The 17,798-nt window shown below is 42.5% G+C and overlaps 1 protein-coding gene across 1 annotated transcript in view; it reads left to right on the forward strand.

Moving 5' to 3' along the window:
• ADAMTS9 (ADAM metallopeptidase with thrombospondin type 1 motif 9) overlaps positions 1–17,798 on the forward strand; it is a 174,705-nt gene that overhangs the window by 123,907 nt on the left and 33,000 nt on the right. The window contains exons 30-31 of the mRNA XM_003273663.4: positions 3,103–3,276; positions 14,080–14,250. Coding sequence (XP_003273711.1) covers positions 3,103–3,276; positions 14,080–14,250 — 345 coding nt within the window. The remainder of the gene's footprint in view (positions 1–3,102; positions 3,277–14,079; positions 14,251–17,798) is intronic.

Below are 17,798 nucleotides of genomic sequence, written 5' to 3' on the forward strand. Positions count from 1 at the left end.
AGTGTCTGTCTAAAAGGTTTATTGGGAAGTATCAGAGGTATTTTATGCAAAATGCTTAGCCTAGAGCTAAGCTTTCAACTGGGGGTGATTTTGTACCCCCGGGACATTTGGGAATGTCTAGAGACAGTTTTGTTTGTCACAACTTGGGGAGGAATAAGGGGGAATGCAACTAGCATCTGGTAGGTACAAACCAGGGATGCTGCTGAACTTTCTACAATGCACATGACAACCCCCACACACACACAAAAAAAATTATTATTTAATTGAGAAACCTCAGTATACTAGCATATACTGTATGCTAGTATAGAAACCCTAGCATATAGTAAGGGCTTAGTAAAAGTTTGTATTATTATTGTTATTATTATTACTTATAAAAGTTGGTTTATATAGTTATTTTTCAAACTAATCACTGCTTTAATGTCATCACCATAATTTCAGCAGTAATCCTGGAAGAAAGTATATAAAACTCTTCCTAGGTTTTCAAGTATATATTATGATTCCCTAAACATCAAAAGTTCCATGGAGATTCTTTCTCCCTATGGAAATAAGCATCAAGTTCCCCTTTTAAGTTGGTCAGTTCTGCATACTAGCATTGCACAGTGGGGAGTAGAGAGAGATGAAACATAGCTGCCAGCTCAGGAGTTCAGAATGAAAAACATCTACTTTCAAACCTGCACGAATAGACTGTGGTGGTGGGATGATGGCTGTGGGGGGAGCACATTAATAGAGGCCATTTAGATGTTTTCATCTGCAAATGAACTAAAAGGTGTACTGAACAGAACAAGAAAACTTGGATTTACACACACATACACATACCACCACCATCACTGCCTCCAGGGTCACACAGAGGTCTTTCTGATGCTGTTTTATTCATGGGGTGCCTGCACAAATCTCTCAGAATTCCAAGCAAGCCTGGCTGGCTCTCTATGCAAACTGTTGCCTCCCTTGAGACAGCACAGGAAGAAAAGTTGAACACAGAAAACTAACTCCGATGGAGTGCACCTCATTTTGAGCAAAGATTACTGTGAATGCATTATTCAGAAAGGCAGGCTTGTACCTTGCTGTGAGCACTTAAGTCATGTAGAAATTTTTGAATGTGGTATTTCAAAGCTGGCTTTGACATCATGAAAATCAGAAGCCAGAATGACATATTGTATAATTGAACCTTCCTGTGTCTTAATTTGTCTTTTGAAAAATTATCAAACATTGTAGGAAGTGATTTTTTAAATGTTGGATACTTATGGCTCTTAGTACCGTGCCTTCATTGAACCATAAGTAATTTTTTTCAATTACAATAGCATCAAAAAGAGGTTTAATTTATTTAGTAGCCTGAGTAGTCTTATACATTCTAAAAGTCTTTAAATATGTTTTCATTTTCCTTTAGGTTATTAAAACATTATGAGATTCTGCATATAGTTGAGCCCTATACCAAACTCAAATTTGTTTACAATATTCTTTCTGTATTTCTCTTTGGAAATATTGTTCCAGAAATGTGCTCTTTTATATTTAAGACCCCAAATTGAAATGGTCAAAAGACTCTTTGGTTGTTATTTATTGATGATGATAATGTTTGAACATTTCTGTCATTTATGGGGTAACTCTACCATGTTACAGTACATTCTTTTCCAGTGTAATCAATGGGAAATATTATTCGTGTAGCTCTAATGAGCACTAAATGGCCATTCTCTATAGATAGGGTCATCACTGGTGATCAGGAATCCTCCCATTATACCCAGGACATAATGACTTTAAAAGTCTGGTTTCTTGTGGGTCAGAAACTCATTCAATCCAATTAATACAATTGAACCCAAACAATAGTAGCTATGTTGATCCAAAATATTTTCTTCTGTTCAGCTAGCTTTGATGTGAACATATGGTTCTCCTCTCTGGCATAGATTTATCTGAAACAATATGATTTCTCAAGTTACCTTCTAAATATCGTTACCTGTTTTCTTAAAATCTGAAATGGAGAGAAAATTAACATGCAGCAGAATACACTGGGTGTGATTCTTTATAGTAAATTTCCATTAATAGCCTCAAAGAAAGTTGAATGTTGCTACAGGTTAATTGGAAAATAATTTTTTCAAGTTTGAAAGAGCATGATTCTATTCTTTAAGAAGACTTCTTCTTAGGAATATGGCTTTAATGTATGTTAAGCCTGTTTTCTCAACACCAGACCAATAAATGGAGGCTGAGCTATCACAAAAATTTGGAAATAATTTTTAATAGCTAAGTGTAATAATATGCCATTCTTTCCAAATGTTGCCTTTAGTTTCTGGCTGTCAAAACCTTAATCAAGACAATAATTCTTGGCCTGGCCATAAGTGAGCTTATGAAACCCAGCAATGAGGAAACCATTAAAAAATTAATTTAGAGGAAAGTTAATTGCAGATTTAATATGGTGTTTTGCAAGTTGGTCAACAAAATGTTTCAACATGATTAATAATATTTTTCAAGGGCTGAAAACATTAAGCCCGAGGAAATGGTTTTTCCTGTCAGCTTTTATTCTTCATATATTCATCTGAGGTTGTAAATAGACACAAATTCTTTAGTGAATTCTGTGGTTAAAAAAATATTGCCTTATCTCCATGAACAGGAGCAAGAAAAGGAAGAGACTGGAGAAAATAATTCTACTTATAAGGTCCTAAAATCTTCAGTGGTTTACTTCTCCTTGGGTTATATTTTTAATCTGCCAAGAAATTCTTCTTGTACAACACTGTCCAGTTTTCATGAGTCTCAAATCCTCCAGGATAGAAATCATTTCAAGTTTTCATTTCTCATGGCAGCACTATTTCTAGGTTGTGCTAAATGACTCATAATGATTTTTATCAACCTCTTCAATCCTCCAAGAATTTCATTAACTTGAGGGATTCCTCCAAACTTGAGCACCTTCCTCACTCTCCAGCATGGATCAGATAAGCAGTGAGTTTCCAGGTTTAAGACACGATCTGGGATCCCTTTCATTGCAAATTAGAAAGCGATGTAATAGCTATGAAAGTCATTGGATTAGGAGTGCATTCCCCTCCTCTGTGACCCTCGACACCCCCCGCCCCCCGAAAATAAATGAGCCGAAGCTCCCACTTACGTCCTCTGTCTTCTTAGTGCTCTGTGTCCTGTGGCCGAGGCGTACAGCAGAGGCATGTGGGCTGTCAGATCGGAACACACAAAATAGCCAGAGAGACCGAGTGCAACCCGTACACCAGACCGGAGTCGGAACGCGACTGCCAAGGCCCACGGTGTCCCCTCTACACTTGGAGGGCAGAGGAATGGCAAGAAGTAAGTAGAGCCACGAAGGGGTACCTGTCAGGCATTTCACGTGTGCGCCCCTTGCTATCATCACATCTGTTCCCTGTAAAACCAGAGAAGTCACCGAGCACGGTTACAATGCTGGCTCTTTCCCAAAAGGTTCACTGTCAGACTTGCGCATTCGCTCCAACAAGGGTGGGAGACCTTCTTGTTTTTAAGCAATTCCTACGTCTCTTTGTGTTCCTGAGTGTTCCAAGTCTGGCCGCCTCAAAAAAAAAAACACTTTAACAGGCCATGGGCCGAATGCATTCAGATATCTTTCACAGAAGGAGGGGGAGATAGAAGGAATATTTTACATGTGTCTCCAGATTTGGTCATTCTGTATTTGTTTAAATAGCCACAGGGCAGACTTTAGGTAGAACCTACTCTGTATTTTTCCTCTTTCTATGACTTTGGCTGTCAGGTAGAAGATGGGCATTCATGTGAAACCTTGATTAATTAGTGAAAGATTTCTAACATTAAAAAAAAAAAAAGGATGGTATCCAAAGAAACTGCTCTGCTGATGGTCCATGCAGAAGTGGACAAGACTTTCTTTTTCCGTGGCTTCAAGTTAATGTTTGGTTAAGGAAAACATTGTGTCCATGGGGAAAAGTTTGGCCAGGGAGGTTTTCTAGGAGGTAACCTCTGTTTCCAGAACAGAAGATTAAACTGTAGAAAATGGGGGGAAAGAATTAGAAAGCAAAACCATATCCGCTGATGTTGGCATAAAAAACAAAACGCATGCTGCTTGAGGTGCAGAGATAATGAAAATTAAGACATGAAATTCCCCACCGTGAAGAGCTTTTCAGAACATAAAGAAAGCGTTTGGTTTGGAGAACAGTTAGACTGTACCCCTGGCACTGTGCTGGGTACTGTTTGTTCATTGCTTCCCTTAATCTTTTTAACCACCAGACAAGGTGAGTATTATTATTATCATCATCCCATTTTGCAGGTGAAAAAAGTGAGGTTCAGAGAGTCTATGTCATTTGTCCAAGTGTCACATACCTAGCACCTAGCAAGTGGAAGAAGCAAGACTTGATGCGAAGTTTGTTCTCTTAAACCATTATGAAATACTAGAACTGCATTCTTTACCCCATTGGGATTCAGCCGCCCAGCCCTATCTTCCTCTTCCCTCGCCTCCTCATGGATTACTTCCATTGTTTGCAGTAATTTCTTTTCTTTAGGAAACTCACCCTCTCCATGTACTCAGTCTTTTTGCTGTTTTCCTTCTTTACTTTTTTCTTCCCACCAGACAGTGGCAGGGAGGAATGCCTAAAGCAGTTACATTTCAGATTAACAGCTCTTGAGCCACAGGAGTTATTTAGAGCCCTAGAGACTATAAAGTTCTACAGACTTGGTTCACATCCCAGCACTGCCACACATTAACCAAGGGACTTAGAACAAGGATTCTTGATTTCTCTGAGCCTCGGATTATCCATTTGTAGAATGGGGATAAAAGAACTTTGCAGAGTTGTTTTGAGAAAACTGGAGATAATAGTGTTATCTATTATGGTTTGGGGATTGGCAATGTCAGATATAGAAGGAAGAGGAGACTCCCTCATCTCTCTCTCTCTCCCCCTCAGTGTGACCTCTTGATTCTCTTTATTTCAGACCTACCATGGCCTGCTCTCTCCATCTCCCTCTTTGTGTCATGCTAAACTCAACCCTGCTCCAAGGAGCGGAAAGTAAGAGAGTGTTCAGAAATGAATCTAAGCTGACTGCTTGTGCTTTAGCCAGCTTTTGAAAATGCTAGAGCCAATCACGAAAATGCACACTCTGTTTACAATTCCTTTCGCTTCCCAAAGAATGGAAAAACCTTGCCACATATGCACTGAGGAAATTCCTCTTCTCTGATCATGCAAAATATGCCTAAAATTTACTTCTTTGCATGTGTCGTGCAGATGGATCTTTTTTAAACCTTACTCAAATATTGCTGTTAAACTTTGTAGAAGAATAGAAGGCTTCAGGAGATTGCCTGGCCTGGGCCTCTATTTAAGAAGCTTACTAGAGGGTTGCCATTCTCACAAAGAGAAAAGACTCTGTGAGTAACAGGAAACGCAGAGTCCAATAGTCACCCTCCTGGGAACGCTTTCTCATCTGCCTTCACCCAAAGTGGAGAGTCTAAGGAAGGAGTACTGGGGTGGTGAAAGTGGATGGAATATCGTAGGAGTATCTCCTATGATATTGCTATGGTATTCTCCAGGAGGCCTGTCATTGGCAGAGTGAGGCCCAGGGCAGCTGGAGGTGGGGAGAAGCCCCACGAAAAGTCTTCATGTTTCCCATACATGCAAGGCCTGCTGACAGCCTGCTCAGAATGTCCCCGAAGCAGCAAGACTGATAGTGAAGGACGACAGTAACTGGGCAATTACCTTAATTGATCAAATCAGGAAGAGGGTGGCCATGCCTCCTGTTTGCCTGGGGTAGTCCTCATGTAATTATTAATTCTTCCTACTTTTATGATCAAAGGCGCCCTTGTTCAACAGTAAGTTGGGTGGTCACTTGAAAAGACAGAACCCTTCAGGCTCCCCTAAATCACAGCCCTCACCTCCATTCTCGCTGCCACCTCCTCTCATATCCATTCTTTCAGCCACCGTTTTACCCGATATCCACTGATGCAGGCACACGTTTCCACTTTTCTCCCACACCTAGTGATGTCTTGACCTGAGGTCAGAGAGTGTGCCACAGGGCAGCCTTTCAGCCCACTGAATGGGATGTGCGGGAGCCCCCCATTACAGGATACCCCTTCTTTCTTAGCAGTCCTTGGCCACCACCTCAGAACTCTTGTTTGCTTGAGTATGCACTTTGCCTTTTGCTTCCCCTTTTAATAGTCCCCTATGTGGATTATTAAAACCCACCAGTTTGTTGGCAAGGTGTATTTCATGCTAGGTCTGTAGGATATGGCACCATCCTCTTTTTGAGAAATAATGCAGGCATCTGCCTAGAGAAGCACAGTTTTTGCACCCTCACCATGGCCACAGTCATCAGGGATGTTCTGTACAGCCACACAGGTTGTACACTGCACAACTTTATCCAATGTGAGGAGCATCCCCTAGAGTTGTATAGTACAATGGCCCTAATACTGAAGATAATAAAAATAATAAAGCTTGTTGTTTACTAAGCTACAAACCAGGTACTATGTTGAGTATTTTCACAAGAAGTACTTCATTTAGCCCTTTCCATAACTCTCTGATGTAGTATTTATATTTTTATCGTCATTTAATAGGGGCAACTTGGGGCTTAGGTAGGTTAATTTATCAATGATCATGCGTTTAGTAAATAATATGGCTGGAATTTGAGGCCCAGAAGCTTGAACTCTGGCACCGACACTCTGAATCATTATCTTCACTAATCCCATGCCAAATACACCTAAAGTGAATTATTTTATTTTCCTCTCAATGACTTGCCAAGCCTCTTACTGGAGAGTTGCTATCAAAGTGTATTCCCTTTACTGGGTTATAACACCTACCCCTTCTAAAAAGGAGATCCTTGATCTAGTTAGCTATCAGACTTTAAGCCACGTCACCGGGAGAGTCTTGATGATGTTGGAACCCCTCAGTGGACTTCCTGTTCATTGTGAGGCCCATTGGTTGTTCAGGGGAAAGGGGCATCAGGGTGCCTTCTTGATACCATGAGAGTAGAGCCCAGACTTTCAGATATAGGGCAGAATAATTGGACGAGAGAAAAATGCTCTATCCACACATCCACATCTCATTTTGTTTAAACCCTAGAAGCAACACGTTGTAAGCAAAATTCTATTCAGTGTGTGGTTCTGAAAAGTTGACTCTGGATTTCTAGACTTCACTTAGCTCATCTGCAAAATGGGAATTCTATGGCGGACTTTGCTCAAGGGTCACAGTGAGGATTTGGTGAGATGACATGATTCGACATGGTGACTAGCACACTTTAGGCCATCCCAAAGTAGACTTCTTTTTAGTACGGTGGCCTTCCGATGGAGGCTTCTGGTGATGACAGCAGTTTGGCTTGGCCTGCACCTTATAATGTTGGGCTTCTAATATCACCCGCCAGCTTCAGGTGAGTAATTTTGTCCTCGCAGTGGTCAGTTTTACCCACTTTAGAATTATAATGCTCATGAGGCTGTTTGGAAGAAAAAAGTTAAAAAAGACTTTTTAAGTTCTTTTGAGAATTATTATCACAAAGGATTTACTTGTTAATAGTATCACAATCTGACATATAAATTCACTTAGAGCAGCAGAGGTCCTTCTGGTCAAATTTGAATTGTGATCATATGGGGCTATACATCTGCAGCATTGAGGAAAAGATCTCACAGGGGCTACACGTGTTCTTTTCCCCCTTTACCTGGAATACACTCTCCTCTTGTAGTACCTCTTCATCATAAGACCACCTTGCTCTGACCTTCACCTCAGTCACCCCTTCTTATCCTTCAGGCCTCAACCTAGATGTCACTTCCTCTCAAAAGCCTTTGCCAATCACACCACCCCACTAAATCGGAGTCAGATGCTCCTCCACTCAACTCTCACGGCACACTTAAATTACTGTACTCTGGCAGTTAGCACCTGGAATTCTCATTGCCTGTTTTTCTCATCTATGTTCTCAGTTATTTAAGGTCCGGAAGCTTGTTCACCAGAATCTTCTCTATCATTTAGCATGGTACCTACAACATCAAAGATACCTGTTAAATGAATGAATCTGTGAATGAATGGAGGAACAAAATAATGGATGGGTGGAAGGAAAGAAGAAAGGAAGGGAGGGAGAAAGGAAGGCGGGAAAGATGGGAGCAAAAAAGGAAGGAAGGAGGAAGGAAGAAAGGGAGGGAGGAAAATAACATAGAACAGTGCCTGCTAATTGATAGACTTTCATCTTTCACTCTATAGAATAAAGGCATTCTAAATGACTTTTAGAACGGTCAAGCAGGCTGGACACAGTGGCTCACGCCTATAATCCCAGCACTCTGGGAGGCCAAGGAGGGAGGATCATTGAGCCCCAGAGTTTTAGACCAGCCTAGGCAACGTAGTGAGACTCCATCTCTACAAAAAATAGAAAAAATTAGCCGAGTATGGTGGCGTGGACCTGTAGTTCCAGCGACTTGGGAGGCTGAGGTGAAAGGATTGCTTAAGCTCAGGAGGTCAATGCTGCAGTGAACTATGATCAGGCCACCGCACTACAGCCTGGGCAACAGAGCAAGACCCTGTCTCAAAAACCTGAAAAATAAAAAAATAAAAGCACAGTCAAACTCTGTTTTTCCTGTAAGAACAGCTGTTTTATTTTCTGGTCACAATGCCGTGGACAAGCTGTGCTCAGATATGTCTGACTGTTGCACAACTGCTCACCTCGTTGCTGTTTGGTGCAGTATGGGGATTTGGGCCTCTCTGATACATACTTGGAGTCTGAGGACTTATACTAAGATCATCTGTAGAATGATTCCCAAGTGCGTTTCCTTAACACAGAAAAGTTAGAAATGAGCGGCAGGTCCTTGGTCAGTTGATTTAAAAGATTTTCCTGAAGTTAACAGTGGGGAATGACCAGGTTTTGATGTGCTCACAGAGCCAGATACGAACTCTTTATTGCTCATTTTATTAATTTATTCAATCAGCGTTTATCAATCCCTTGTGAAGTTCCAGGCATTAGGCATTAGGGATGCTCTTAAAATCCCAAACCAGAAATAATCTGCTCTGAAAACCCCAAAATGCTGTGGTCATTCTCCTCCCCTGCTTCTCCACCCATGCCATTTCTCACCTCCAGCCACCACGCATGCTGAACCCCTCCTAAGAATGTCCTCTTCCCCTCCTGGCCTGGTGAACTGGTGTCCTCCGTCATTCCTCCTGCTCATCTGCTGCTACCTGGGCCTGCCTTTGCAGCGTCATGGGAATTGCCCCGTTGTTTTTCCTCTTCTCTCCCTGGTGGCTTCTTACTCAATTACACACTCTGTTATGAAACCCACATCTGCTTACACAACTGCACAAGGTAGCCCTAGGTGTTAAACCCCAGGGGTCACCAGTTAGCCAGCTGAGCTAACACATGAGACCCCCAAGCTGGGAATAGCTGCCACCCTGGGTGTCCTAATAGGGAGAGAGGCAGAGTAGGAAGCCATGGGGGCTGCCTCCCGGGGCCCCAGCATAGACCTTGGCTCATTGTAAAATACTGATCGAATGAATGAATGACTTTATTTATTTATTTATTTATTTATTTTTTGAGACGGAGCCTCGCTCTGTCACCCAGGCTGGAGTGCAGTGGCGCAATCTCGGCTCACTGCAAGCTCCGCTTCCCGGGTTCACACCATTCTCCTGCCTCAGCCTCTCCGAGTAGCTGGGTCTACAGGTGCCCGCCACCACGCCCGGCTAATTTTTTTGTATTTTTAGTAGAGACGGGGTTTCACCGTGGTCTCGATCTCCTGACCTCGTGGTCCGCCCGCCTCGGCCTCCCAAAGTGCTGGGATTACAAGCGTGAGCCACCGCGCCCAGCCAAATGAATGACTTTAAAGTTACAAAGTGTCTCCATAGTATTATTTCTGCCTCCTTCTCCCCACCCCACCCCCTAGCAAATATATACTATTTGAGAGCAAAAATGTCTAAATTCTGTATACCTGACTTTAAAGTGAGCTGTGAAGTAAGGCCTGCTTTTTTTGTTGTTGCCATTTAAAGCAACGCTAGATAAACCGATTTGTCATTGCTGCTTCTCATGACATAAAAACCCAGGAACCCTGTGGTTCTGTGAGTTGCCGTCCTACACTGTGCAACAATGGTAACCCCGCACTAGAGAAGACAAGGTCTTTCATCCGTGGAGAAAATCAACAACCTTAAAAGGTAGAGCCTGTGAATATTAAGTGGTTTTCTTCTCCCCATGGTTAGGGAATTGCACCAAAATATATATTTGAAAGTGTAAAGCAACTTGGTTATAATCTTTAAGCAAAGAAAATTTCTACCCATTGCATTAAATGATCCTTTTTAGACCATCACTCTGTGGCCAACCTACCTGGCTGAATAAAATACCACCTTCACGGTTTACTTTAGGTCTTCCTCACCCTCAGAGTTGGAAAAGTTCTTTTCCCCCTGTTAATTTCAGCACATTTAAAGGCGCATGTAGCTTGCAGAACAAAGGGCGAGCTGCCCGATTTAGTCCAGCACTGTGATTATTTTCTTTCTGAATTATAGTGTGTGATGAAATGCAAGGAGGCTGGCGGTGTTACTTGTGTTAGAGATTTTTCTAAAAGCCATACTGAAATCAGAGAAAACCTTTCGGAAATTAAAATGAGGCTAATTGAACTTTCCAACTGTTTTTCAGAACATTCTAGATCATATTCCAGGACAGGGGAAAAAGTCATAAATCGTAGAGGGTTGAGGGGGAAGCCATATTACAAAAAGCTGATAAAACCTGATAGCATGGGCTGGATTTGTTTTCTGATTACCCAGCCCCCATACCCTAGTTAGGATTTAAGATTCCAGGAGAAAACCCTTTGCCATGTGATTTTCAGAGCTGCTGTTGACTAATTAGGAAACACTGGGCAAGTCACTTATTTACTTAGTTTAATTTTTAATTTTGTAAAAGTTATATTCAAGGTAAATTTTCCCAGCTCCCTTTTCCACTGCTGGCAAAATAGTTTTTATGGTAGTTAACCATTCTTTAAGACTGAGAGAGAAACGCTTAACAAGCATAAAGTATTTAGGAATCATTGTATTTCTGCTCTGAACTGTTACTTATTGACGCAGATTAAAGCCTTGTGGATTAGTGAAAACAAGAGAGGATACTGGAAGGTTTAGTCCAGGTTTAGCTGTGCAATAATTAGGATCTTCTCAGCACCTAAGTCCTACTTTTCTAAGGAATTACTTTTTCTATGGGTAGTTAAGTATTTGCATATATCTACACATCACAGACTAAATTTTTCTTTTCTTTTCTTTTTTAACATTCAGTGGCCCTCTATCTCACTTTTTTAATGATGAAAAAAACATTTTTTTCCAGGGGAATAGAAAACCCCAAAACCACTGCGCTAGGGATGAGCTAGGGAACTGGGCTCAGCCGGCCTCCTGCACTATTTTGAAGTGATTCTGCTCCTCCATGCTCACCTCACAGTGGTTTCAAGTTATGTTTATGCTCCAGAAAGATGAGGAGTGACTCCATATTCTAGATATTGAGGTTGACTCCCAAGCAGCAGAAATTTTAAATTAAGTTTGCAAGTGACAAGGGGCTACCAGGAAATGCCAGCATATCCCTTCTCCTTCCTAAAGGAACAGGGTAGCTCACGAAAGACACAGAGCATACTCTATGACCCAGCAATTCCACTCCCAGGTATATATACCCAAAATAATGGAAAATAGGTGTTTAAATTTGTACATGAATTTTCATAGCAGCACTATTTACAATAGCCAAATGAGAAACAACCCATATGTCCATCAACTGAGGAATGGATAAACAAAATGTGGTATATCCATACAATAGAATATATCCATACAATAGAATATTATTCAGCCTTAAAAAGGAATGAAATATTGATACATGCTGCAATATGGAAGAACCTCGAAAACATTAAGGGAGAGAAGTCAGGTAATAAAGGCCACATACTGGATGATTCCATATATGTGAAATACCCAGAATAGGCAAATCTACAGAGACAAAAAGCAGATTGGTGGTTGCTAGGGGCTATAGGAAGGAAGGAATAGGGAGGGACTGCTTAACGGGTACAAGACTTCCTTTTGCAGTGATGAAATATTCTGGAACTAGATGGGGTGATGGTTGCACAATATTGCAGATGTACTAAATGCCACTGAATTGTATACTTGTGATAGTTAAAATGGTGAATTTTATATTTTGTGTATTTTATCACCAAAAAAAAAAGACACAGGGCATGTTATAGAAGACATTTCTGAGTGAAGCTGAGTTCCAAACACAAATGCCTTTGAGGCAAGGCAGGGATAAAAGGAAAGGCTGCCCATTAGATGAAAAAGAGAGGTAGGGTCTGTAGTTCTCCGTAAAGAGATTAAAATTAGACATTTTAAAAGACAGTGTGCTAGCTGGGCATGATGGCTGACGCCTGTAATCCCAGAACTTTGGGAGGCCAAGGAGGATCCCTTGAACCCAGGAGTTCAAGACCAAACTGGGCAACGTAGTGAGACTCATCTCTACAAAAAATTAAAAAATTAGCTGGGCGTGGTGGCTCATGCCTGTAGTCCCAGCTACTTGGGACTAAAATGTAGGAGGGAAGTCGAGGCTACAGCAAACTGTGATCACATCACTGCCCTCCAATGTGAGCAACAGAGGGAGACTTTGTCTCAAAGAAAAAAAAAAAAAGAAAGAAAGAAAAGACAACATTCTAACCACACAACAAAAATCACAGTTGTTAGATAAGCCTGTTGCCAACAGGGTATTCAATCCGTGGCCTAAATTAAGAAACTGCAGCAGTCCTTGGTACAGTGTTTCAGTTAGCTCACTGGGGCTTCCCAATGTAGTCTAGAGTCTTGAAATGTTGGGTGACACAGAGGCTTTAGATACAATAGGCTTTCAGTGACCTTTAGCAACACAGGGCACTAAGGATAAACTTCAGGGGTAGGGTTTGCTGTTGGTTAAAGCAAAACAAATAAGAATCTGTGGACAGTGTAGAGATTATCCTAGAATGAAACCTACCACTTGCTCTGTAATGATCCCTTAGCTTATGGGAATAAACACAGCTGTCCCATCTACCTCATAAAGAGCGGTGTGACCTGGGGCAAGTAACTTAGGCTCTCAAAGTCCCATTTTCTTCATCTGGAAAATGGAATTACGGTAATTGTTACATCTCACTACCTAGCTATCTTCTTTGTTGTCTGCCTTTGCTACTAACATATCTGAAAACAGAGAATGTGCCATTTGTGTGCACTCTTGTTCACCCAGGACCCATCACAGGGCCTGACAACTAGTAGGAACTTAGTGAATATTTGCAGAATGATGTGGGATGAGAGCAGTTCCCCTGGAGAAGAAAAGGCACCTGGGGCCACAGGAAAGCCCTCTTGAAATAGCTGGAGGAGATTACCTGTGAGACCTGAAACTTTCCTTCATGCTTCCCTGGAATAGAAAACTAGGACAAGGGCCTGGAACATACAAAGAGATTTGTTTGGTTCCATGTTATGAAATGAGATGGCTACCTGGGAAGGTACTGATGTCCCTGATCCTGGAATTATTTAGACACCAGTTTGGTAAACATTAGGCCACACCAGTTTGGCAAACATTTGGCCATAAGTGTTAAATCAAGTCACTTGTGTGTAGGTGTTTGAAGTAAATAGGATTTAAGGTCCTTTCTAAACTGAGATTGACTCATTTATACTTTCCTTCCTTCCTTTAGGCAGCTGGGTGGTGAATGCCAGGAACAGAGTTGTTAGGTAACTGGGGTAAAATGAGGAATTTTCGGCCGTGAGTGGTGGCTCACGCCTGTAATCCCAGCATTTTGGGAGGCTGAGGTGGGCAGATCACAAAGTCAGGAGATCGAGACCATCCTGGCTAATATGGTGAAACCCTGTCTCTACTAAAAATACAAAAAATTAGCCGGGCGTGGTGGCGGGTGCCTGTAGTTTCAGCTACTTGGGAGGCTGAGGCAGGAGAACGGTGTGAACCAGGAGGCAGAGCTTGCAGTGAGCGAAGATCACGCCACTGCACTCCAGCCTGGGCGACAGAGCAAGACTCCATCTCAAACAAAAAAACAAAAAGAAAAAAAAACGAGAAGTTCTCTGTCAATCCCTGCCCTCAGGGCTCTTATGATCTTACAGGCTATGTAGACAGGTAAACACATACTTACAGCCATAGGCTATAAGGAACTATGGTTTATTCTTCCCTTTTGCTTGTCTTTAACAGTGCACCAAGACCTGCGGCGAAGGCTCCAGGTACCGCAAGGTGGTGTGTGTGGATGACAACAAAAACGAGGTGCATGGTGCACGCTGTGACGTGAGCAAGCGGCCGGCGGACCGCGAAAGCTGTAGTTTGCAACCCTGCGAGTATGTCTGGATCACAGGAGAATGGTCAGAGGTACCGTCCTGGGGACTGCAACCATCGTCAGCTCAGCCATGGCCTGAGAGCGGCAGAGGGATGAGTGCAGGAATGTGGGAGACTTGAGGCTACCCGCCCGATCTGCCACTGTGAACTGTGTGTTTTCTGACAAGTCCTCAGCCTTCCCGAACTAGAATTCCTTGTATGCAAAGTGGGAGAGATGTATGAGATGGTCTCTAAGTCCCTTCAGGTCTACGTTCTGTGATTCACCTTGATGTCCTATTGGCATAAAGAAGAAATTATTACAGGGGCTGCAAACTCATAGGATGCTTTGAGGTGCCTGAAGACAGTTAAGTATAAGAAAATGTTGTAGTGCCAGGGATACAACAGGGAGAGGTGGCAACTATGACAAACTAGCACAGGCTGTGTGAAGGGAGCAAAATCTCTTTCACTGCAGCTGTGGCCATGCAGAAATGTGGTTTAACGTTACCAGACCTGATTTTTCAAGAGAGGCTAAAAATCTGGACTAGTATGTGAGGTTTCCTAACTTGAAAATGGGGGCTCAAATTTTTGGTTTTAAAACATTGTAAGGGGCAAACAAACCCCTTTCATGAGCCAGATGTGTTTTGCCTGTTTTAACAAACAGCTTCAGAGGAAGAAAATAATTTTCTATTATATCCAAAGTATCTCAAGTACCATTTTTTCATATATCCTCCTGCGCACAATGCTTATCTAGACCCTTTTTAATGGTAATAAACCAGTAGTAATCATAGCATGATTATATTATTTTCAAACATCATAGTACGTTCGTATCTGTGTGAGAGATCTGTAGCCTTCAAACCAGCTGTTATTTGACCAAAAGCATTTAGAGATTTCAAAGGGAGGCATCTGGACTCACAGTAAAGGTACTGAAAATTGTTAGGTAATATGATTGCTGCCACTGGGTCTCTTCAAAGTTTGACAGGCAGCAATTTCACATGTTAATGAGATGAATATTTGCATTTAGATGATGTGTGTGTTGGGTGTTGAATTGCTTCCTGCTAAAGCTGATCCCAATGTCTTTTCTAATTATCTCTCCCTATCCTTTATTCCTGTGAATTTTGTCCTTCGAGGGAACATTTGGCAGTGTCTAGAGACAGTTTGATTGTGACAACTGGGGAAAGGGAACCCTACTGGCCAGGGTTGGAAGGTGGAGGCCAGGGATGGGGCTAAGCATCCTACAGTGCACAGGGCAGCCCTCACAATACAGAATTATCTGGCCCAAATGTCAGTGGTGCTGAGGCTGGGAAACCCTGCTCGACCCCAACCCTGCATCTTCTCAGTATGCCCTGAATAGTACCGTATGCCCTTAGAGAGTGAAGAGGAGACATGGTTCTGATCTTTATGAAATTGATTCGCTCTTGGCCAGCCAGGAACATGTGGAATCCAAATGAGTGTTCAGAATAGTTCTTGATGTTGGGTTTGAGGCATAGGTTCCAACCCATCCAGATCCCAACGCAGGGGGATCTCACCTTTCACCTGGCCAACATTGACATCTTCATCTTAGCTTATCTCTTGTGTAGCACTTTTATTATGGGACTTGAGTCATATTACTCCTATAGCTTTAATATAACCATAACCCCCAAAAGATGAGACAGGGAGAAGATTGAAAAAAGGAAGCCTTCCACATTTCTGTAAATTCGCAGGTGTATCATGAATTGAAAAGTCTGCAAATTTACGGACAAGAACTACAGGGTTGGAAACAGTATTTAGCACAGATACAGGGACCACAGGGAAGGAAACCTGCAGTGAGGGGAGAGGGGCCAAAAGGGACTGGCACCAGCATTCTCTCTAGAAAAGAAGACATGCCTTCTCTCTGGGACCTCTGTTACCTGGAGGCTTCTTTGTGTGTTTTTCTCTCAGCTCTACTCCACCTGAATTGGAGGAGGCTTGAGCTGGACTGGCAAAGAAGAGCTCTGTCAGTCCTGATTGACACATGCATTTTCTAGCAGGGCCTGAAGCGTACAGCTCATGCAGGGAGCCCACAGTCTTATTGTTTTGCTTTGCTGTTATTTTCAGTTTAGAAAAGTAATACACGCTCATGTGGAACCAAGCGCATACACCAAGACATGCAGAGTCTATAGTATGAGTTTCTCTCTGAAATGATTTGAGGAAACCAGCAGCAGTCAACATTTTCACAATGCTGATCTCAGCTAGCTGAGAGCATCTGTTCTTGCCAGCTTCTTTACAGAGATGTGAAGGCCTCTGCGTTTAGCCTGACCGTATTTGGGGCTCAGTTCCTTCAGCAAATGCCTGTCTCCCACTGGGGCCCCGCCCCCCACATAAATAGCCAGGAAACTGCTTTTGCTCCTGGTTTGTAGGGGTCAAGAGTCTCATTCCTTGCCCCTCTCAAACGCACAACTTTGTTTAAGTTAGTATGGACTGATGTCACGCATGCAAGCACTGGGTTAGACACTAAGATTACCCACAGCTTGGACAGAGTTTGTTAGCCATCTGCATGAAACACCCCGGGCTGGCCTTACACTTTCCTGGCCTTGGCGTGAACCTGGCCTTCAAACATTTGAACAGCAGCAGCCAAAGAAGGAAGAAATGTACACAGAGCATTTCTATGTCTCGAGCCAACTGGAAGGGAAGGCCCAGGGATGCTCTGCATGCCTCTAGCTGGGCTTGTTCTCTGCTGCCTCTGGGATTTCTTCAAGGAGAGCCTTTTCCCTGGAAAAGTTGCAGGAGAAGAAAACTATGTGACTAAAAGCAGCAGGAGACATTAGGGCAGAGCAGACACTGTTGCTTCTAACTGCCCTTGAGAATTGATGAAAGCTGTGGTCCCTCACCCCAGAAAAGGCATAACACACCACATGTGGCATACTGTTTTGGGGTGTTTATCCCACCCTCATCCAAGAACTGTAAGTCTAGAGAATACCGGCACTCTACCCCAAGTTTATGAAGCACGTTTACAAAAGATGACCAGTTATTTGATGCTGTTGCCTAAAAATATCATCAAAACTCAATTAATTGTAACTCGGTTTTATTTTTTAAACAGAAAATGATTTTTTAAAAACTTAGCTAAGGAGGTTGAAAGTTGGGACACTATAATGTGTATTTCTTCTCCATTTCTGTATTGGTTGAGTATGTTTAAATGCCAGAGTTAGGATAAAAGAGTACAGACGAGGGCATGATATAGAGCAAGAGGTAGAAAAGCAGAAAGGTAACATGCCGGTCAACATCTGTAGCCTAGCCGGGTGTGGTGGCGCACGCCTATAATCCCAACTGCTTGGGAGGCTGAGGCATGAGAATCACTTGAACCTGGGAGACGGAGGTTTCAGTGAGCGGAGATCATGTCACTGCACTCCAGCCTGGACAACAGAGTGAGATGCAGTCTAAAAAAAAAAAAAAAAAAAAAAAAAAAAAAAAAAAAATCTATAGCCAGGGAGAGAGAGAGGAGAAGGAAATTAAATGGAGGGCAGGTAGGAAAGCAAACAGCACCAAGGAGGGAAGGAAAACAGTCCCAGAGTCCCCTTTGGCTCAGTGCTTGGATTTCACACTCAAAACGCCAACTCACGGGTCAGCCGTTGTCTCCTCTTCCCTTC

The sequence above is a fragment of the Nomascus leucogenys genome, chromosome 21 (genome assembly GCF_006542625.1).
Source record: "Nomascus leucogenys isolate Asia chromosome 21, Asia_NLE_v1, whole genome shotgun sequence".
Lineage (NCBI taxonomy): Eukaryota > Metazoa > Chordata > Mammalia > Primates > Hylobatidae > Nomascus > Nomascus leucogenys.